At 55.4% G+C, this 14,655-nt stretch overlaps 1 protein-coding gene across 1 annotated transcript; it reads left to right on the top strand.

Annotated features, from left to right (window-relative positions):
- Positions 1-24: 24 nt before the first annotated feature.
- Positions 25-9,859, top strand: SLC27A4 (solute carrier family 27 member 4). The gene is made up of 13 exons (XM_032751499.3): positions 25-182; positions 2,455-2,621; positions 3,294-3,688; positions 4,380-4,538; positions 4,878-4,947; positions 5,054-5,145; positions 5,656-5,765; positions 6,179-6,388; positions 6,614-6,740; positions 6,930-7,067; positions 7,226-7,390; positions 7,800-7,946; positions 8,194-9,859. The coding sequence occupies exons 2-13, from the start codon at positions 2,461-2,463 to the stop codon at positions 8,349-8,351; spliced, it is 1,932 nt and encodes a 643-aa protein (XP_032607390.3). The 5' UTR covers positions 25-182; positions 2,455-2,460; the 3' UTR covers positions 8,352-9,859.
- The last annotated feature ends 4,796 nt before the right edge of the window (positions 9,860-14,655 follow it).

Here is a 14,655-nt window from a genome sequence, read left to right as displayed (position 1 = left end):
CCCCGCCCGCGCCGCCGTTCCCCGGCGCTGCGTCCGTCACCGCGGGGCCGGGCCGGTGCACCGGGCGGGACTACAGCTCCCGGCGGCCCGCGCTGCCCGCCCCTCCCCGCCCCTGCCGCAGAGCCGGGCGGGCCCCGCTCCCGGTGCAGGTGGCCGGGCCCCAGCGGACGCCCCGGAGTCCGGTAAGAGCGTGGCACCATCCTCCCCATCCCGGTCCGTCATTCCCCGGCACCGCCAAGGCGGCCGCGCTCCCTCCCCGCGGGCGGCCCCGCGGGCTTCTCATCAGTCGCCGCGGCCCTGCGGGCGGCACCAGGATCCCTCCGCTCCGCCGGTCTCCGCATGAGGTACCGGGGCTCCTGCGGGGCACCGTGGCAAGCGCCGGGATCGCTCCGTCCCCTGGTCTCGCCACGAGCGCGCCACGGGCCCTCCCCCGCCGAGAGCGGCCGTGCCCGGCGCTTCCGGGGCCTGGCGGGGCTGGTGGCGGGGCCTGGCCGCATCCCGGTGCGGGGCCCTCCCGGTCTTCCTGCCTCGTGTGATGGGGCTGGGCAGCGCTGCTCGACCTCCCGGCTGGGGTGCTCCGGAGGGCGAGGCGGGGGTCCCTGCCCAGGGCAGGGGGGACAGGTGCCTCCCGGGTGCCGCTGGCGCTGGGGTTCCTCACAGCCCGGCCGCCTGCCCCTTGTCCCCGCCGGGAGCCGCTCCTCGGGCTCGGTGCTCCCCGGTGGATCCCCGCGCTTTGCCTCGGTGCCTGCTGGCTGTGAGCTGCAGGCATGGCTTCGTTTCCTCTGTGCTGGTGCAGCTGGACAAGACCTGAATCTGTAACGCAGGGCTGGAGGTCTCTGCCAGCGACACACCGGGTATCTCTCGGGAATCTGTCCCCCGGTATCCCCGTAGGAGGCACCGGGATGCCGGAGTAAGGTGGAGATGTGGGCAGAGGATAACAGGGGCTTGCCTGAGCCTGCCTTGCCTTTAAGAGGGAGATTAAGCACTTTGCAGCCCACAGAGAGTGGGGCTCCCCCGCTGCTGCCTCTCCACATCTGGCTGGTGTGAGGCTGTCACGGAGGGCCCAGGTCCCGGCTGAGGCACAGTAGATGGTGATCCAAAAGTTGCCCTGTTTAAGTGCAGAGAGAGGCTCCCAGGCAAAACCACAGTGAGTCCTTCCCTGCATAAAGGCAGAGGGACCGTGTGGTGGGACATCACGTCTGGGAGGTAGGTGTTTGGTGGGGAGTGTTCAGAGGTCCCTGGCACTAGAGCGAATCTCAGGGTAAAGGCTATCTTGTGCTCTGATGCATCCCAGCCTGCTGCTGGTGGCACGACTCAGAGGTGGGACAGCCAACAAACACATGTGACCATGTGGCACTGCCTTGGCTCCCACCTGCCAGCATTGGTATCAAATTCACAGAAGCTCCTTGGATCTGGGGGGACTGCGCAGAGCAGAGGGAAAGCCACAGGTGTGGCTCCCAGCCCCACCAATTGTAGAAGAGCCCATGCAGGGCTTCCAGCTTCAGAGCAGGGAATCAATCTTCAAGAGGGAAATGATGCAAATGTTTCCTTCCTCTTTGGCCTACGTCCATGCCAGGAAGGGTCAGTTTTATCTAGGAGCTGTGAGGGTCACATCTCTGTCATTTTCCTCCTCCCAGTGCTGTTGCCTGAAAAGAACCATTGCTAGATCACCGTCTCGAGTCTCAGAGCTACTTCTGGGGTGTGTCTGGGATGGGGACAGAAATGCTGTTTTGGAGGGACAAGTACAAGAGATGGAGTCCCTGTCCCCAGGGAATGGGACAGGGGCCTGGGCACTCCTGGCAGCAGCGACAGCCCTTCTTCTGCCCACTCCAGCCTCGCATCATCCCTGACCTGCTCTGTCAGTGATTCCAGCCTGCTCAGGCCGGGAAACTCCCTGCCAACATGAGGGTTTGCGAACACAAGTAGAGCTCAGAGAACTGAGTTTCCTGTCCCTGATCCTGTCTGAGCTGTGTCGCAGAGCACGTGAAGCTGTGCTCTTCCAACAGCTGTGATGGCTGTCCTGGAGCTAGGCATGCAGGAGAGCTCATGCTCGTGGCCTGGGGTAGAGTGGAAGCTTCCAATCATCTGTACACGGTTTCCTGCCATGACTTTGCTCACACATACGTGGAAGTGACTTTATCCTGCATCTCATGTTGCTGGGGCGTGGCCAGACCCCTGGCTGGTGTGCAGGATGTGGCTCCCCAGGTGGGAATGGCCGGGCTCTCGGCTTGCACCAAGCAATGCCGTGCTTATGGCTCAATTGGAGGCCATCTCCAGGGTCAGATAAAGTTACATCTCTGGGAGCTCTGGGCTGCTGGGTTACATCCTCACTGCCAGGAGGACTGATGACTCAGGGACCTCATCCAGGAAATTGGGGGCTGCTCAGCCCATGGGATTGTTATCACCAGGTCCAGTGTGCGTGGGTTGATGGCTGTGGTTTCTCTGTCTCTGCAGGCCACGATGCTGCGTTTGGCTGCTTTTGCAGCTGTGCTGCTGTTCTTGAGGGTCACTCTGGAACTGTCCTGGGCCCAGGCCATCCCTGCTCTCTTCATCTTCTACCTGGCATCCGGTGGATGGGACTTCTTCCTCATATTCCTCAAGACAATACCAAGGGACTTCAGGTAGGTGTCCTGGCCGGGTTTGTCCAGCCATCCACCCCTGGCCCTCTGCTCTGCCTTGGTGTATGTGTATGTGTGAGCACAGTCCCTGACTCCTTGCACAGCCTGGGTTTCTGCTGACACCTGGCCTGGGTGGAAGGAGATCTCCCTCTGCTGTGCCCGGGTGACTCCAAACTCTCGGGCAAACTTTTCCCAAGAAGGATAGATTTCAGCTGAGCTCAAAGTCTATTGACTGTCCTTGTACTTCACCCTGTCCCTAAAGATGCTGGCGTAGCACCAGGCTCCTGTGCAGGGTTTATTCTGAGTTGGTATCAGGTTGTGCCAGCTCCTGGCAAGGATATGGGGGGGAGGGAGTGGTGGTACCTCTTGGAGAGAACTCGAGGCTCAAAAATGCCCCTTTGATCAGGGACATCCCTGTCTGCAGACTTCCAAAACACATCTCTCCCTGGCCTCCATCCGTCCCTGGCTATGAGCATCTCTGCAGATGTGTTCTGCCTGTGTACACACTGCTCAGGGGAACACGCAGAGCTGCTGCTGACCTCAGGTGGGGTCTGGTGTAAGTGCTGAGCTGTTGCAGCTCCTCAGAAGGTCCTTGTGCTGTGCTTCCTTTGCTGGAGGAAGTGATTTTGCAGGAGTCACTGAGCAGCTGCCCTCTTGTTCCCCTTCCTTTGGCAGCACGGGGCTGGTCCTGTTGCGGGTGAAGTGGCAGGTATGGAGGCACATGAGGGAGAAGAACACAATCGCCAAGATCTTCCAGAAAACTGCAAGGAAGTATTCAGAGAAGACAGCACTGATCTTCCAGGGCACAGGCGAGAGCTGGACCTTCCGTCAGCTGGACGAGTACTCCAACCAGGTGGCCAATTTCTTCTACAGCCAAGGCTTCCGCTCGGGCGACGTGGTGGCGCTTTTCATGGAGTCCCGCAATCAGTACGTGGGGCTGTGGCTCGGCCTGGCCAAGATCGGGGTGGAGACAGCCCTGGTGAATTCCCACCTGCGCTTGGATGCCTTGCTGCACTGCATCGCCATCTCCAACTCCAAAGCTGTGGTTTTTGGGGTGGAAATGATGGAAGGTGAGGGGCTGGCAGATGTTTTGGGAGTGCCTTGGACTGGAGGGAGGTGTGTCTACTCAGTGGGTTCAGTGTTCCTTTCCTGCCCACCACAGAACAGAGATCTGGAAGAGAATGGGCAGTTGAATCATCCAAGGATTAGATTTGTGGTTGGCTTTTGTTTTGTTTTTTATTCCTTTGGACACTGGGCAGGATCTGGAGTGCAGTGCTGTCTGCCTTCCAAGCAGGTCAGCCTGGGTATGAGGATCCCTTCTTGTGTCTCTCAAGTCCATTCCCAGCATGGAGACCTGGGTTGGACTGGGCCTGCCCCACTGCACAGGAGGAACCTCTCCTTGCTCTCATGGCTGTTGCTACATCCTTGCAGCACCTTCACTCCAGTTCCTTGTGTGTTTCAGCCCACACCTCTGAGGTTGATGGTGTCAACAGACCTCTTGGCACCAAAGAGGTTTTGGATGGGGAAAGGTGGAAAACAGGATCTTCTGGTCCCTGAAGAGGTCTGGGCTGTGGCCCCAGCATCTATTAATCATGGGAACAATATCTGCCTGGGATGGCTGTGAGCCCTTTGGGGACTGCCAAGCGCAGTGGGGGTACTGCTACCTGGGCCAGGGTGTCCCTCAGACTGCCTGGGAGGACAAGGAGTCTCTGTGCTGTAGCCACCCTGCTGCTTTTCTCCAGCTCTTCTTTACTTTCTCAGCAATGCAGGAAGTGCAGCCCTCCCTGGATAAATCCATCCATCTGTTCTGGTCCGGGGAAGAAAATCCTAAATCTGTGCTTCCTGGTGCAAAACACCTGGACCCCCTGCTGCAGATGGCCCAGCGACACCAGCCAGCTCCCCCTAACAAGGGCTTTCTTGGTATGTGGTCAGCTCTTGGGGCCTGACATGTGGTGGTGATTTTGAGGGTTAGCTGGTTACAACTCTGGCAAGACTGTTGGGGATGCCAATGGCAAGGGGTGCTCGGGGAGTTCTTGCTCCAGTGTTGGAAGCCCAGCCCTGTGTGGGGCAGTCATACCCTCTGTGTGTCCAACAAATCTGATTTGCCCCAGGGTGATCCCAGCATGTTCTTGGAGCTGTTACATGAGAACTTTGGCTCAACTGGCAAGAGTAGAGTGTTTAAATTTTGCTTGTCCCCCTCTCCTGGTTGTGCCAGCTCCTAGATTGGGAATGTGACCCTGTCTCCTCATTGCTCCCCAGATAAACTCTTCTACATCTACACCTCTGGCACGACGGGGATGCCCAAGGCTGCCATTGTGGTGAACTGCCGGTAAGGCTGTGGGCTGGGGCTCAGGGAGGATGGGGCTGAGCTCTGCCCTGTCCTAGCACAGCACCCCTGACCCTGCCCCTGACATGCCTTTTCACCCTCCCCTCAGGTACTTCCGCATGTCCAGCTTAGTTTTTTACGGTTTTCGGATGAGGTCCGATGATGTGATGTACGACTGCCTCCCTCTCTACCATGCTGCAGGTAACCTGTGCCATACAGAGCATCCTGGGACTGACTCTTCCCTCAGCCAAGCCCAGGGCTCGGGCTGGAGGCTGGTGTGGCTGTGATCTCCATGTCAAGGTGGATGAGACTGCTGCTTGCAGTGTGTGACTGAGGCTTTTTTTGCTTTTCCCCTGGAAGCCAAGAATCAATCTGGCTGACCTTTGGAGAAGGGAGTGTGTGGGGAGGGTGTTATCCTACCCTGGTTTTGGAATACCTTATTGCTGCTTCCTGTGGAAAGTAAGGGGGGAAGTCTAGGGGAAGTAGTGCCTGCCTGCCTGGCTGCGACATGCTGGGATATTTAGCTGCAAAGTACTGCCCTACATGTTACTGCCATGGGTCTCCTCCCTGTGGTCCTGGGGCTTTGGCTGGGTGAACCCCAACTGCTGTGAGGCAGCCATGGCCTCTGCCTTGCCCTGGCGGTTCTTTCTGTGGGTGGGCTGGGCTGGAGGTGTGTGGGGACTGAGGGCTTTCCTGGCTGCTTCTCTGCAGGGAACATCGTGGGCACTGGGCAGTGCCTGCTGCAGGGCATGACGGTTGTCATCCGCAAGAAGTTCTCGGCCTCACACTTTTGGGAGGACTGTGTGAAATACAACTGCACGGTGAGGCCGTGGGGCAAGGGGCCAGCAGGGAGTGGGCAGTGAAACCTGGGGGTCTGTGTCCTGCTGGGGAGGGCCCAGCTGGGAAGTGGGAGACACCTGGACCGGTTCTGTCTGTCCAAACCACCTTTCAGGGTGGTGGGGCTGTGTCATTCCCACTTGGGCTGGTAGCTTCACGTGTCCTCCTCACGTTCCAGCATTAGCCAGGAGATCGTGGATGGGTTTCACAGCCTGGAGAGGTGGGTTAACCAGGGCAGGACAGGCTGGATGAGTTAGCAGAACTTCTCTTTTTTACTGCAGCCTGTTTAGCAAACTTTGGGTGTGTTGTGCCGTCCCTTCCTGCCCTGAAGCAGCCTCAGAGAGCCCAGGGCCTGGCAGAGGGGTCCTAGTGAGTCTTTCCTCTCTGTTGCTCCCAGATTGTGCAGTACATCGGGGAGATCTGCCGCTACCTGCTGAACCAGCCGTACCAGGACACGGAGCGGCAGCACCGGGTGCGCATGGCCGTGGGCAACGGGCTGCGGGCCTCCATCTGGAGGGAGTTCATGGCCCGCTTCGGCATCGCCCAGGTGGCCGAGTTCTACGGGGCCACGGAGTGCAACTGCAGCCTGGGAAACTTTGACGGCAACGTAAGGCCCCACAGTCCTCCCTCGTGTCCCAAAGGGTGACAGCTGGCCTGGGCAGGGTTGGAAACACAAATGGGCTGTCTGCTCCTTGGCATGGGTTGCCATCCACCCAGAGGGGTTTTGGCTGTTGTGTGGTGCCACCTCTGGTATCGTGGGACTGTGTGAGCAGTGGGTTCAGGTGGGACAAATGTCCTTGTTACCCACAGCTCTGAGCTCCTTCTGTTCTAGGTTGGGTCATGTGGCTTCAACAGCAGGATCCTACCGGGTGTGCACCCCATTGGTTTGGTGAAGGTGGATGAAGACACTATGGAGCTGATCCGGGGCCCAGATGGTGTCTGTATCAGCTGCAAACCAGGTGAGGACAACCACAGGGATACAATCTCCTCAGCCCAGTGTGAGTGTGAGTGTTTCACGATACCTCGGGATAATTTCCCTGGATTTGCCTCTGCTCAGTTAAACTACACCAACCCCATTAGACACCCTTTTTGCTTGGGGGGCTGGGGGTAGTTGTGTTTCCCCCATTCATCCCCTCTTCTCACTTCAGGGGAGCCAGGGCAGCTGGTGGGTCGCATTGTCAGGAGCAATCCCCTGCAGCACTTCGATGGCTACCTGAATCAGTCAGCCACCAACAAGAAAATTGCCAGGGACGTGTTTGCAAAAGGGGACGTTGCCTATCTGACAGGTGAGGCCAGCAGGACCCCTCTGTCTGCTGGGAGTGAAGGAGAAAGGCACCTGTGTGGGAGTGGGGGCTCTTCCAGGGTAGCAGCACTGCCCTGAGATGCTCCAGGGTTGCTCCCAGCCAACACCTCATGTTTTTGCCTATTCATTGCTTTCCAATAGGGGATGTCCTGGTGATGGACAAATATGGCTACATGTACTTCCGAGACCGCACCGGGGACACCTTCCGATGGAAAGGGGAGAACGTCTCCACCACGGAGGTGGAGGGAACGCTGAGCCGCATCCTCAACCTGACAGATGTGGTGGTTTATGGTGTGGAGGTCCCAGGTATCTGAGAGGGAATCAGGAGAGGCAAGCAGGCCTCCAACACTTGAGTGTGAACATGTCCTGCATGTCCAGATTGATGTGTCCTGACAAGAGGGTAGGCTGAGGCTCCCTGTGGGTGAGCTGGGAAGAGGCCACAAGAGGTGTGGCTAGCAGGAACCAGAGGGTTTCCTCACTCTCTCAAGCTTTGATCTGATTCTGGCTGGTTTGTAAGGACCCTGTGTCCTCTCTGGCTGTGACTGTGACCGCAGGATGTCACTGGTAGCCCTGGCCACAGGGTGATGGCACAGCAGTGACACAGCTGGACGTGCCAGCACTTCTGTACAGAGCAGGGTCTTGCTGGTGCAGGGCAGAGGGGAGATGATGCTACAGGGACAGTGTGTCTGAGTGTCCTTCATTCTCTGCCTCTTAGGGGTTGAAGGGAGGGCAGGAATGGCAGCCATCGCCGACCCAGGGAACTCCTGTGACCTAGAAGAGTTTTCCAGCAAGCTGAAAAAGGCCCTGCCACTGTATGCACGTCCCATCTTCCTGCGGTTCCTGCACGAAGTCTCCAAGACAAGTGAGCCATGGCATGCATGCTCACACTGGACATGGAGCTGGGGGAGGCTGGGAGGGGAAAACCTGGTTACAGAGATGATTCTGTAGGGTAGGGATGAAGCCTCTCTGCCCCACAGAGACTGCGGCCAGTTCCTCAGGTGGTTTTGAGGCATGGGGACACAAGGCTGGGTCTGGGACAACACAGGTGTGGTGGGGATGGACATGTGTGTAGCTAGTGAGCCCTTACTCCTCTTGTCTCCCCATTTCAGGCACTTACAAGTTCCAGAAGACGGAACTGCGGAAGCAGGGCTTTGACCCCGCGCTGGTGAAGGACAGGTTGTATTTTCTGGACTCCAGGCAAGGCTGTTACCTGCCACTGGACCAGGCAGCGTTCAACAGAATCAAGTCAGGAGACCAGAAGCTGTAACTGGTGGGGCTGAAACCAGGCACCTCCCAAATCCTGCTGGGGAGAGGGGGCAAGGCAGGCACTGGGGAAGGAAAGGTTCACAAAGTGATATAAAAGGCACACTAGAGATTTTATTTGACAAGTTTTACAGATAAGGGTTTGGGAGGAACACGGGGGATTGAGGGGAGGGGGATGGTCTCATACCAAAGCATTGACTCATTATGGCTTTATTTTCTGCTTGATACAGTGGTGGTGGTCCCATGCCATGAGAGGAGCAGGGCCCTGGCCAGTTGAGGAGGGGTGGGGTGCCCCTGCCTTTCCACTTTGCTTTTCTGTCTTTCCCTACCTTTTCCTGCCTTTTCCTTGTGAAGGCCATGAAGGGGCCAGTGCTAACCTCTTCCCCACTTTTCTACCAAGCAGCCAGCTTCTCCTTGGCACAGGAACCCACTTGGCAGAGGGAAGGTGGGTGCCAGGTGCAGCCCCTTCCCTCTGCTCGGCCCTGCTGGTGTTGTGTGTCTGCTGTGAATCAGGGGAGCAGGGTAGTGTTTGGCTCAGGAGGGGGACAGAGGTGTGTTTCTGCCATGCCACCTCTCTCCTGGGGATGACATTTCTATTTTTCACAGTTACACGCACATTATATCTATATATATATGTGTGTGTGTGTGTATATACATATATATATAATACACGCTGAGTTATTTTTTTTTCAATCTTAATTTATTGTCCATACTTTTGAATGTGTCTCGGGTTTGTGCAGTAGGTGGAGGGATAGCCCAGACCTGTCCTCTCTTGGAGAATCCTTTTCTCTCGCAGGGAGATGGGATGCTCATCTGGGACTGATTCTCCTCTTCCAGCGTGGGTGCAACTGTAAATGTCCTTGTGGCCTTGCTCCATGGTGGAGGACATGAGCAAATCCCACTATCTTGTGGACACTTCTCTGGGTCTTTTACTTCCATCTTTTTTGGATGCAGTGTTGTTTTGTGGACCTTCTTCCTTGCCGAAAGCAAGTGGGAAAGGGGAAGAAGGGCTGAGTTTGCCTTTGCTCAGATATACTCAGGAGGTGACTTGCCAGGGGAGAGAACATCCTCTGGAGGGTGGCTTCTGTGAGAACCTGACTTCATGTGCTCTGCATCCCTTCCCAAAAGAGCCCTCCCTGTCTCCAGCACCTGAGCGGGACCCTGAACTGAAATGTCTGTGTGAAACACCTGACTTGTGCTGTGTGAATTCCCCATGTTGTGTCTGAAATGAAACAGCCTCAGCTGCAATGTTTGATTCCAGTCCTCAGAAAACAAGCAGAAATTTCTCTTCCAGAGAAAACTCTGGGTTGGGTTGTTTTTTGGTTTTGTTTTGGTTTGTTTTTTTTTTTTTTTATAGTTTGCTTTTATGCTTTTAGCAGGGTTACTCCTTAAAACGACATCTGTCTTTTGTGAGGGCAGGGTGTGTCTGCTCTTTTAGCTGTGCTTCCACACCAATGTACCTGCCTGCCTCAGTCCGTCCTGGTCTCACAATTAAACACAAATATGGGTCTATGCTGGTGTTTCCTACCTCTTCCTTGTACAGTTCTGCTTTGTGAGGGAAGGTGGGGGACTTTGCTGGTTTGGGAACTGCCACTCCAGAGCATCACCTGCCTGTGTGCATTTTGGCTCATCTTAGAGCAGGGGGAACAAGCCCCTTGCTGCTGGGTTTAATGACTGTGTGAACACAGCATGTTGATCAGACCCTTCCCAGTTTCCTCCACTAACTTTCCACACCCCATTTTTCCTTGTTCTGTCCTCAGCATTGCCATCCCGATTTGTTCTGGCCCAGTTCTCCCTGTTTACCCTTGGACATGTTGTTCTTCCACCCCTTTCCTGTTCTCTATTTCCTCTTCCTGCTGCTTCTCTCTGTGTTTGTCCATGCTGAACTTCCCAGCTCATTTCTGCCCTTGCAGACAAGCTTTTTGGTAGCCATTCCCCTTCCCTTGTTGCCAGAACCATCTTTTATACCTTCTGCATCCAACCCTAGTGATATGAGACCCTGGCTCCTTCTTGGTATGGAGCTGTGGGACAAACATCTTCCATGAGCCTGAGTGAAATGTGTTGCCTGGTGAAGCACACTGTAAGAAAAGTGTTAGAAATTTTACATCCTTTACATATCAACTTCAGCTTTGGACGTGTTCAAATTGTGTCTTCTCCAGGATCTCTAAGCTGATAAAGTTTTAATTTTAGTTTTTCAGTCCCCTGGACACATGAGGGGGGCTCAGCCCTCAGACAGCGTGGCTTTGCTGGGAGGGGTGATATTTCGGGTCCGGGGAGCCGGTGCAGGGGGTGCAGGGGGTGCAGCAGCGGTGCTCTGCAGGTGCTCCGCTCCCACCTGCGGGCCCTGTTCGGCTCGCAGCCGCCAGAGGAGGGCAGGCTGGGCTCGGCAAACGCCTCCCCTCGGGGGGACCCGGCCGGGGCGTGCACAGACAGCCCCGAGTGCTGCTCAGAGCCCTGCAGGTGCGGGATGCTGCAGCAGGGGGGTACCTGAGGTGAGAGGAAGTTTCAGATACAGATAATGGTGCTGGCTGTGAGGCCAGGGGCACTCCCAGGCACTGGTGTCCACTGTGCTCAGGCTCCTGGCTGGAGACTCTGCCTGACTGAGACTTGGGCAGCAGCGAGGTCACTGAGCTGTGCCAGGTGGGTGGTGGGCAGCGACCTGAGCCACCAAACCTCATCCTGCCTTCTGCTAAAGGCAATGAGGAAACGCTTGGCCGCCCTGAAGTCAGATCTGGGGGTGGTCACCTGGAAATGCATGGTTTGGAGTAGTAGAGGACGATACAGGTGGACTTTACTCCCCTTTACTCCCTCCCTGCAGGAAATGGCTGTGCTGAGGAAAGAGGGATTGCAGGGTAAAGCTCAGCACTGTGTTTCTGTCTGTCTGAGAGTAGGGTAGGTTAAAAAAGCCCACCAAGGAAATTACGCATTCAGGGCACTGCCTGTTAAATGCAGATGTGAATAGCTTTGGAAGCTTATGGAAATATGGCTCTTAAAAATGGAGACTGACTTGTGTTGTTAGGTTTTGGAGATGGATAGGAATTACAGGCCTGTGAGAGGAGCAGGGTGTAGCCCTTGCTGGTGCCACCACAAGTCAGGAGCTGGGCCCTGGCTGGAGCATAGCCAGGAGCTCACCCCAAGCCCTGTATTTTGGGCTGGCTGTGAGGAGGGGGAGCTGCACAATTCAGGCAAGAGGAGCAGGATGAGGCCCCCCCCGAGGTGAGAGCTCCTGCTCTGGGGAGGTGGAAGGTGCTGAGTCACTGGGAAAGAGCTCAGCAGACATGACAGAGGGCTCTGGTACACAGCCCATTGATAGAGGAGACCTGCAGGGCTGTGCAGGAGGGCTGGGGCACACCTCTGTGCCAGGGGATTTCCCATGGAGAGGGGAGCCCCAGGGAGGTGTGTTATAGCTCTGAGTTATGCTCAAAGGAACCCCCCTTGAGGAGCGAGCCTGGTGTGGGGGGGTTGGTCCCCTCTGGAGATCTGGTGCCTGGGGACCATTCACCATTGGCACTGTGTTTGTCCTGACTGAGGGGGGTTGTGTTGCACTTGGCAGTGCTTCAAGATTCCTTGAAACATCCAGCTACACCAATTAGAGGTTTTCTGCTGGCTGTCAGCCTTGAATTGAAATCCTGGTGCCTTTCGAAAGTCACAACTCCTCTGGAAAATGAAGTTTATGTGCAAGTGTCCCTGCAGCTCTTGGCCCAGAAATACAAGTGCAGGTGTGGTGCTGAGGCTGGGATCCATGCTGAGACACAACACTTCCAGCAGAGAGGTATTTGGAATGACGTAGCCAGTGTTTAATCATAGTCTGATATTTTAAAGTATCTTTTTATTTGTGCAGTTTCAAGGAAGAGCCTAATTGAATCCTCTATGATTTAGAGACACCTTGTGAGACATCCCTCCCCTTTGATCAATGCGCTAGTCTGGCTCAACAGCTGCATGTAGATGAAAGTCCTATACATAAAGTACGAGGTATTGTTCTGTTTTAATTAAAACACTTAAAATTCTGTTTGCATGAGGTTAAGAAAACATTAAAATCCTTTCCAGGGTTATTATCAAACTGCTAATTTAAGCAAAGCCAAAGAGCTTTACAAACCAAATGTACTCTTCCCCATGGAGATGACTGCTTCTCCCAGACCCTGTGTCCTGGACAGTGACAATATATCAAGAAAAAAATGTGGCAACTTTTTTTCTGGTCTGCTTTAGGTCCAGCCCAGCTAGGCCATGCTTAGTGTGCAAAACTGGAGTGTATTTTAGTCTTAATGCACATGGGGGCTTCGGAAGTTGCTCAGAACCTTTCTGGGTGAAATTCATTTCTGCTGCTGAGAAAGTCTGTAACAGTCTTTAACTCTGCATCTCTCCAGCCTTCTCCTGCCACTCTTGGTGTGCCAGAGCCTTCCCAAACAATGACAGCTGCCTGCTTCTCTGCATGCTGGGGAGCTGGCTCTGCCTTTCAGCAGTAGCAGGGAAATATTCTGGACTAAAGAAGATACTATCCTTTGGTGCACTCTTTAGAAATGGAAATACTTGATTCCCCTGAGTGGTTCCAGTGTAACCAGGAGCAGGGCCAGCAGTGGCTTCTCCCTCTCCAGTTTGAAGGGACTGTGTGGCCACAGAGTCCACCAAAATGATGGTCTGTGAAGATGTCATCATGCTGTGTGAGATGGAAGGGACAGCAGCTTTCCTTCCCAAAGCAGAGAGGCTTCAGAAGGGAAAAGAATGTCCTTAGGGCTGTTTGCTGCTGAGCTCCTGGACAGCGCAGGGTATCTGTACTGTGCAGCTGAGCGAGGCTCAGGGAGCAGGGATGGGTCCTGCTTTGCTTTTTTTGAGCCTGGCCCATTTCGGTGCCAAATCCACTTTGCAAATTAACCTTGGGTTTGATCTGCTTTTATCCGGTTCATTAAAAATCCAGACATAGGCACGAACTCATGGCGTGCCAGGCTCTGGGAGAGCTTTGGGCAGTTGAGATCATGCAGTACAGGCTGGCAACCCCAGGAATTGCAGGCAGTGCTGATGCTATCCAAGTCCAGAACGTATTCCTGCTCAGGATGTGGGTCATTGCCCAGATCTTCCCTGATCCCTCGACAGATGATCTCAGGCTTGTGAAGTGGGATATGACCCCTGCTGTGCTGCATCCCCATCCTTGTTACAGCCCTGCCTTGCTCTGGTCCCATCCCTGAGGGTGTGGAGCAGGGCCCGGAGAGGATTTGTGCCCTGGTGCTGCCCTGGAGGTGACACACGACCTGCCCGCAGCGCTGTGCCCGGGGCCTGAGGAAGCTGAGGGCAGCCGGGGCCTTCCTCCTGCCCCCGGCCATGCAAGCGGCTCGGCCGCAGGAAGAGGCTAACAGCGGCGGGCGAGCCACCCCCTCAGCTTTGAGTATCACTTTCAGCTATTCTGAAGGTTAAACGCCTGTTTAGAGCTCCCTATTGAAGGTAGAGCCGGGGGTGCGGCATTGTTCGGGCGCCCTCCCGCTTTGTGTGCCGCTTTGAGGGATGCCCTGAATGGGAAGCGGCCCCCCAGCCCAGCACCCCGGCAGAAGGGCTCCCGGGGGAGAGCCGCTTCCTCCCGCCCTCATGACATTCAGCCCTCCATCGGTTCAGCTCCCGCTTTCTTTCTGCTGCAGTTTAACCCGGGCACAGAGGCCGGGCTCCATCTTACTGATCTCTGCTTGACACCCAATTACCACATGAATGGGAGAGAAAGGCTGCAAAAGGCTTTAACTCCCACTGACCCTCCTTCCCCTCTGCCTGCTTCCCTCTCTCCCCGTCCTACCCCCTCGCCTTTCTCCCGGCGGAGGGAGTTCAAAACTGAGACGGGGAAATCAAACAAAGCCCCGAGTGAGGAAACCCATTGTCACCGCCTCCGCGATGGCTCCTCTTTCGCCAGCTATTGTTCCCCTTGAAGTTTGACTTGCTGTGTGGAAGGATGCGAGCAGCTGTTTGCGCATTCCCCTGATGTTTTATTGAAAAATAATTGAATCGTCAGTTCGGGGCTCTCTGATAAAATGTTTCCTCGTAAGGCTAGGCCCTGCTCTATTTATAAACTACATTTCCCTCTAGAATGTGATGGCGACCTAACACGTTTCCTCCAGGATAAAGCCTCAGTGGAGCAATGGAGGTATCTTCCTTCTGCACTCAAGGAGAGAGAGAAAGCGTGCAAATGGCAGGGAAAAAGACAGAAGATGGGAATGAGACAAAAGAAATTAACCCTCTCTTCATTGCCAGGCTCAATTTCCAACCTGTTCCCTTTGCAGTTGGCTGTGTGGGAGGGGAATGGTCAGCAGCCCCTGCCCCAGCGAGCCGCACAG

This window comes from Taeniopygia guttata, chromosome 17, assembly GCF_048771995.1.
Source record: "Taeniopygia guttata chromosome 17, bTaeGut7.mat, whole genome shotgun sequence".
NCBI classification, from domain to species: domain Eukaryota; kingdom Metazoa; phylum Chordata; class Aves; order Passeriformes; family Estrildidae; genus Taeniopygia; species Taeniopygia guttata.
Note: the sequence above shows the minus strand (reverse complement) of the source record. Positions and strands in the feature narration are given on the sequence as shown.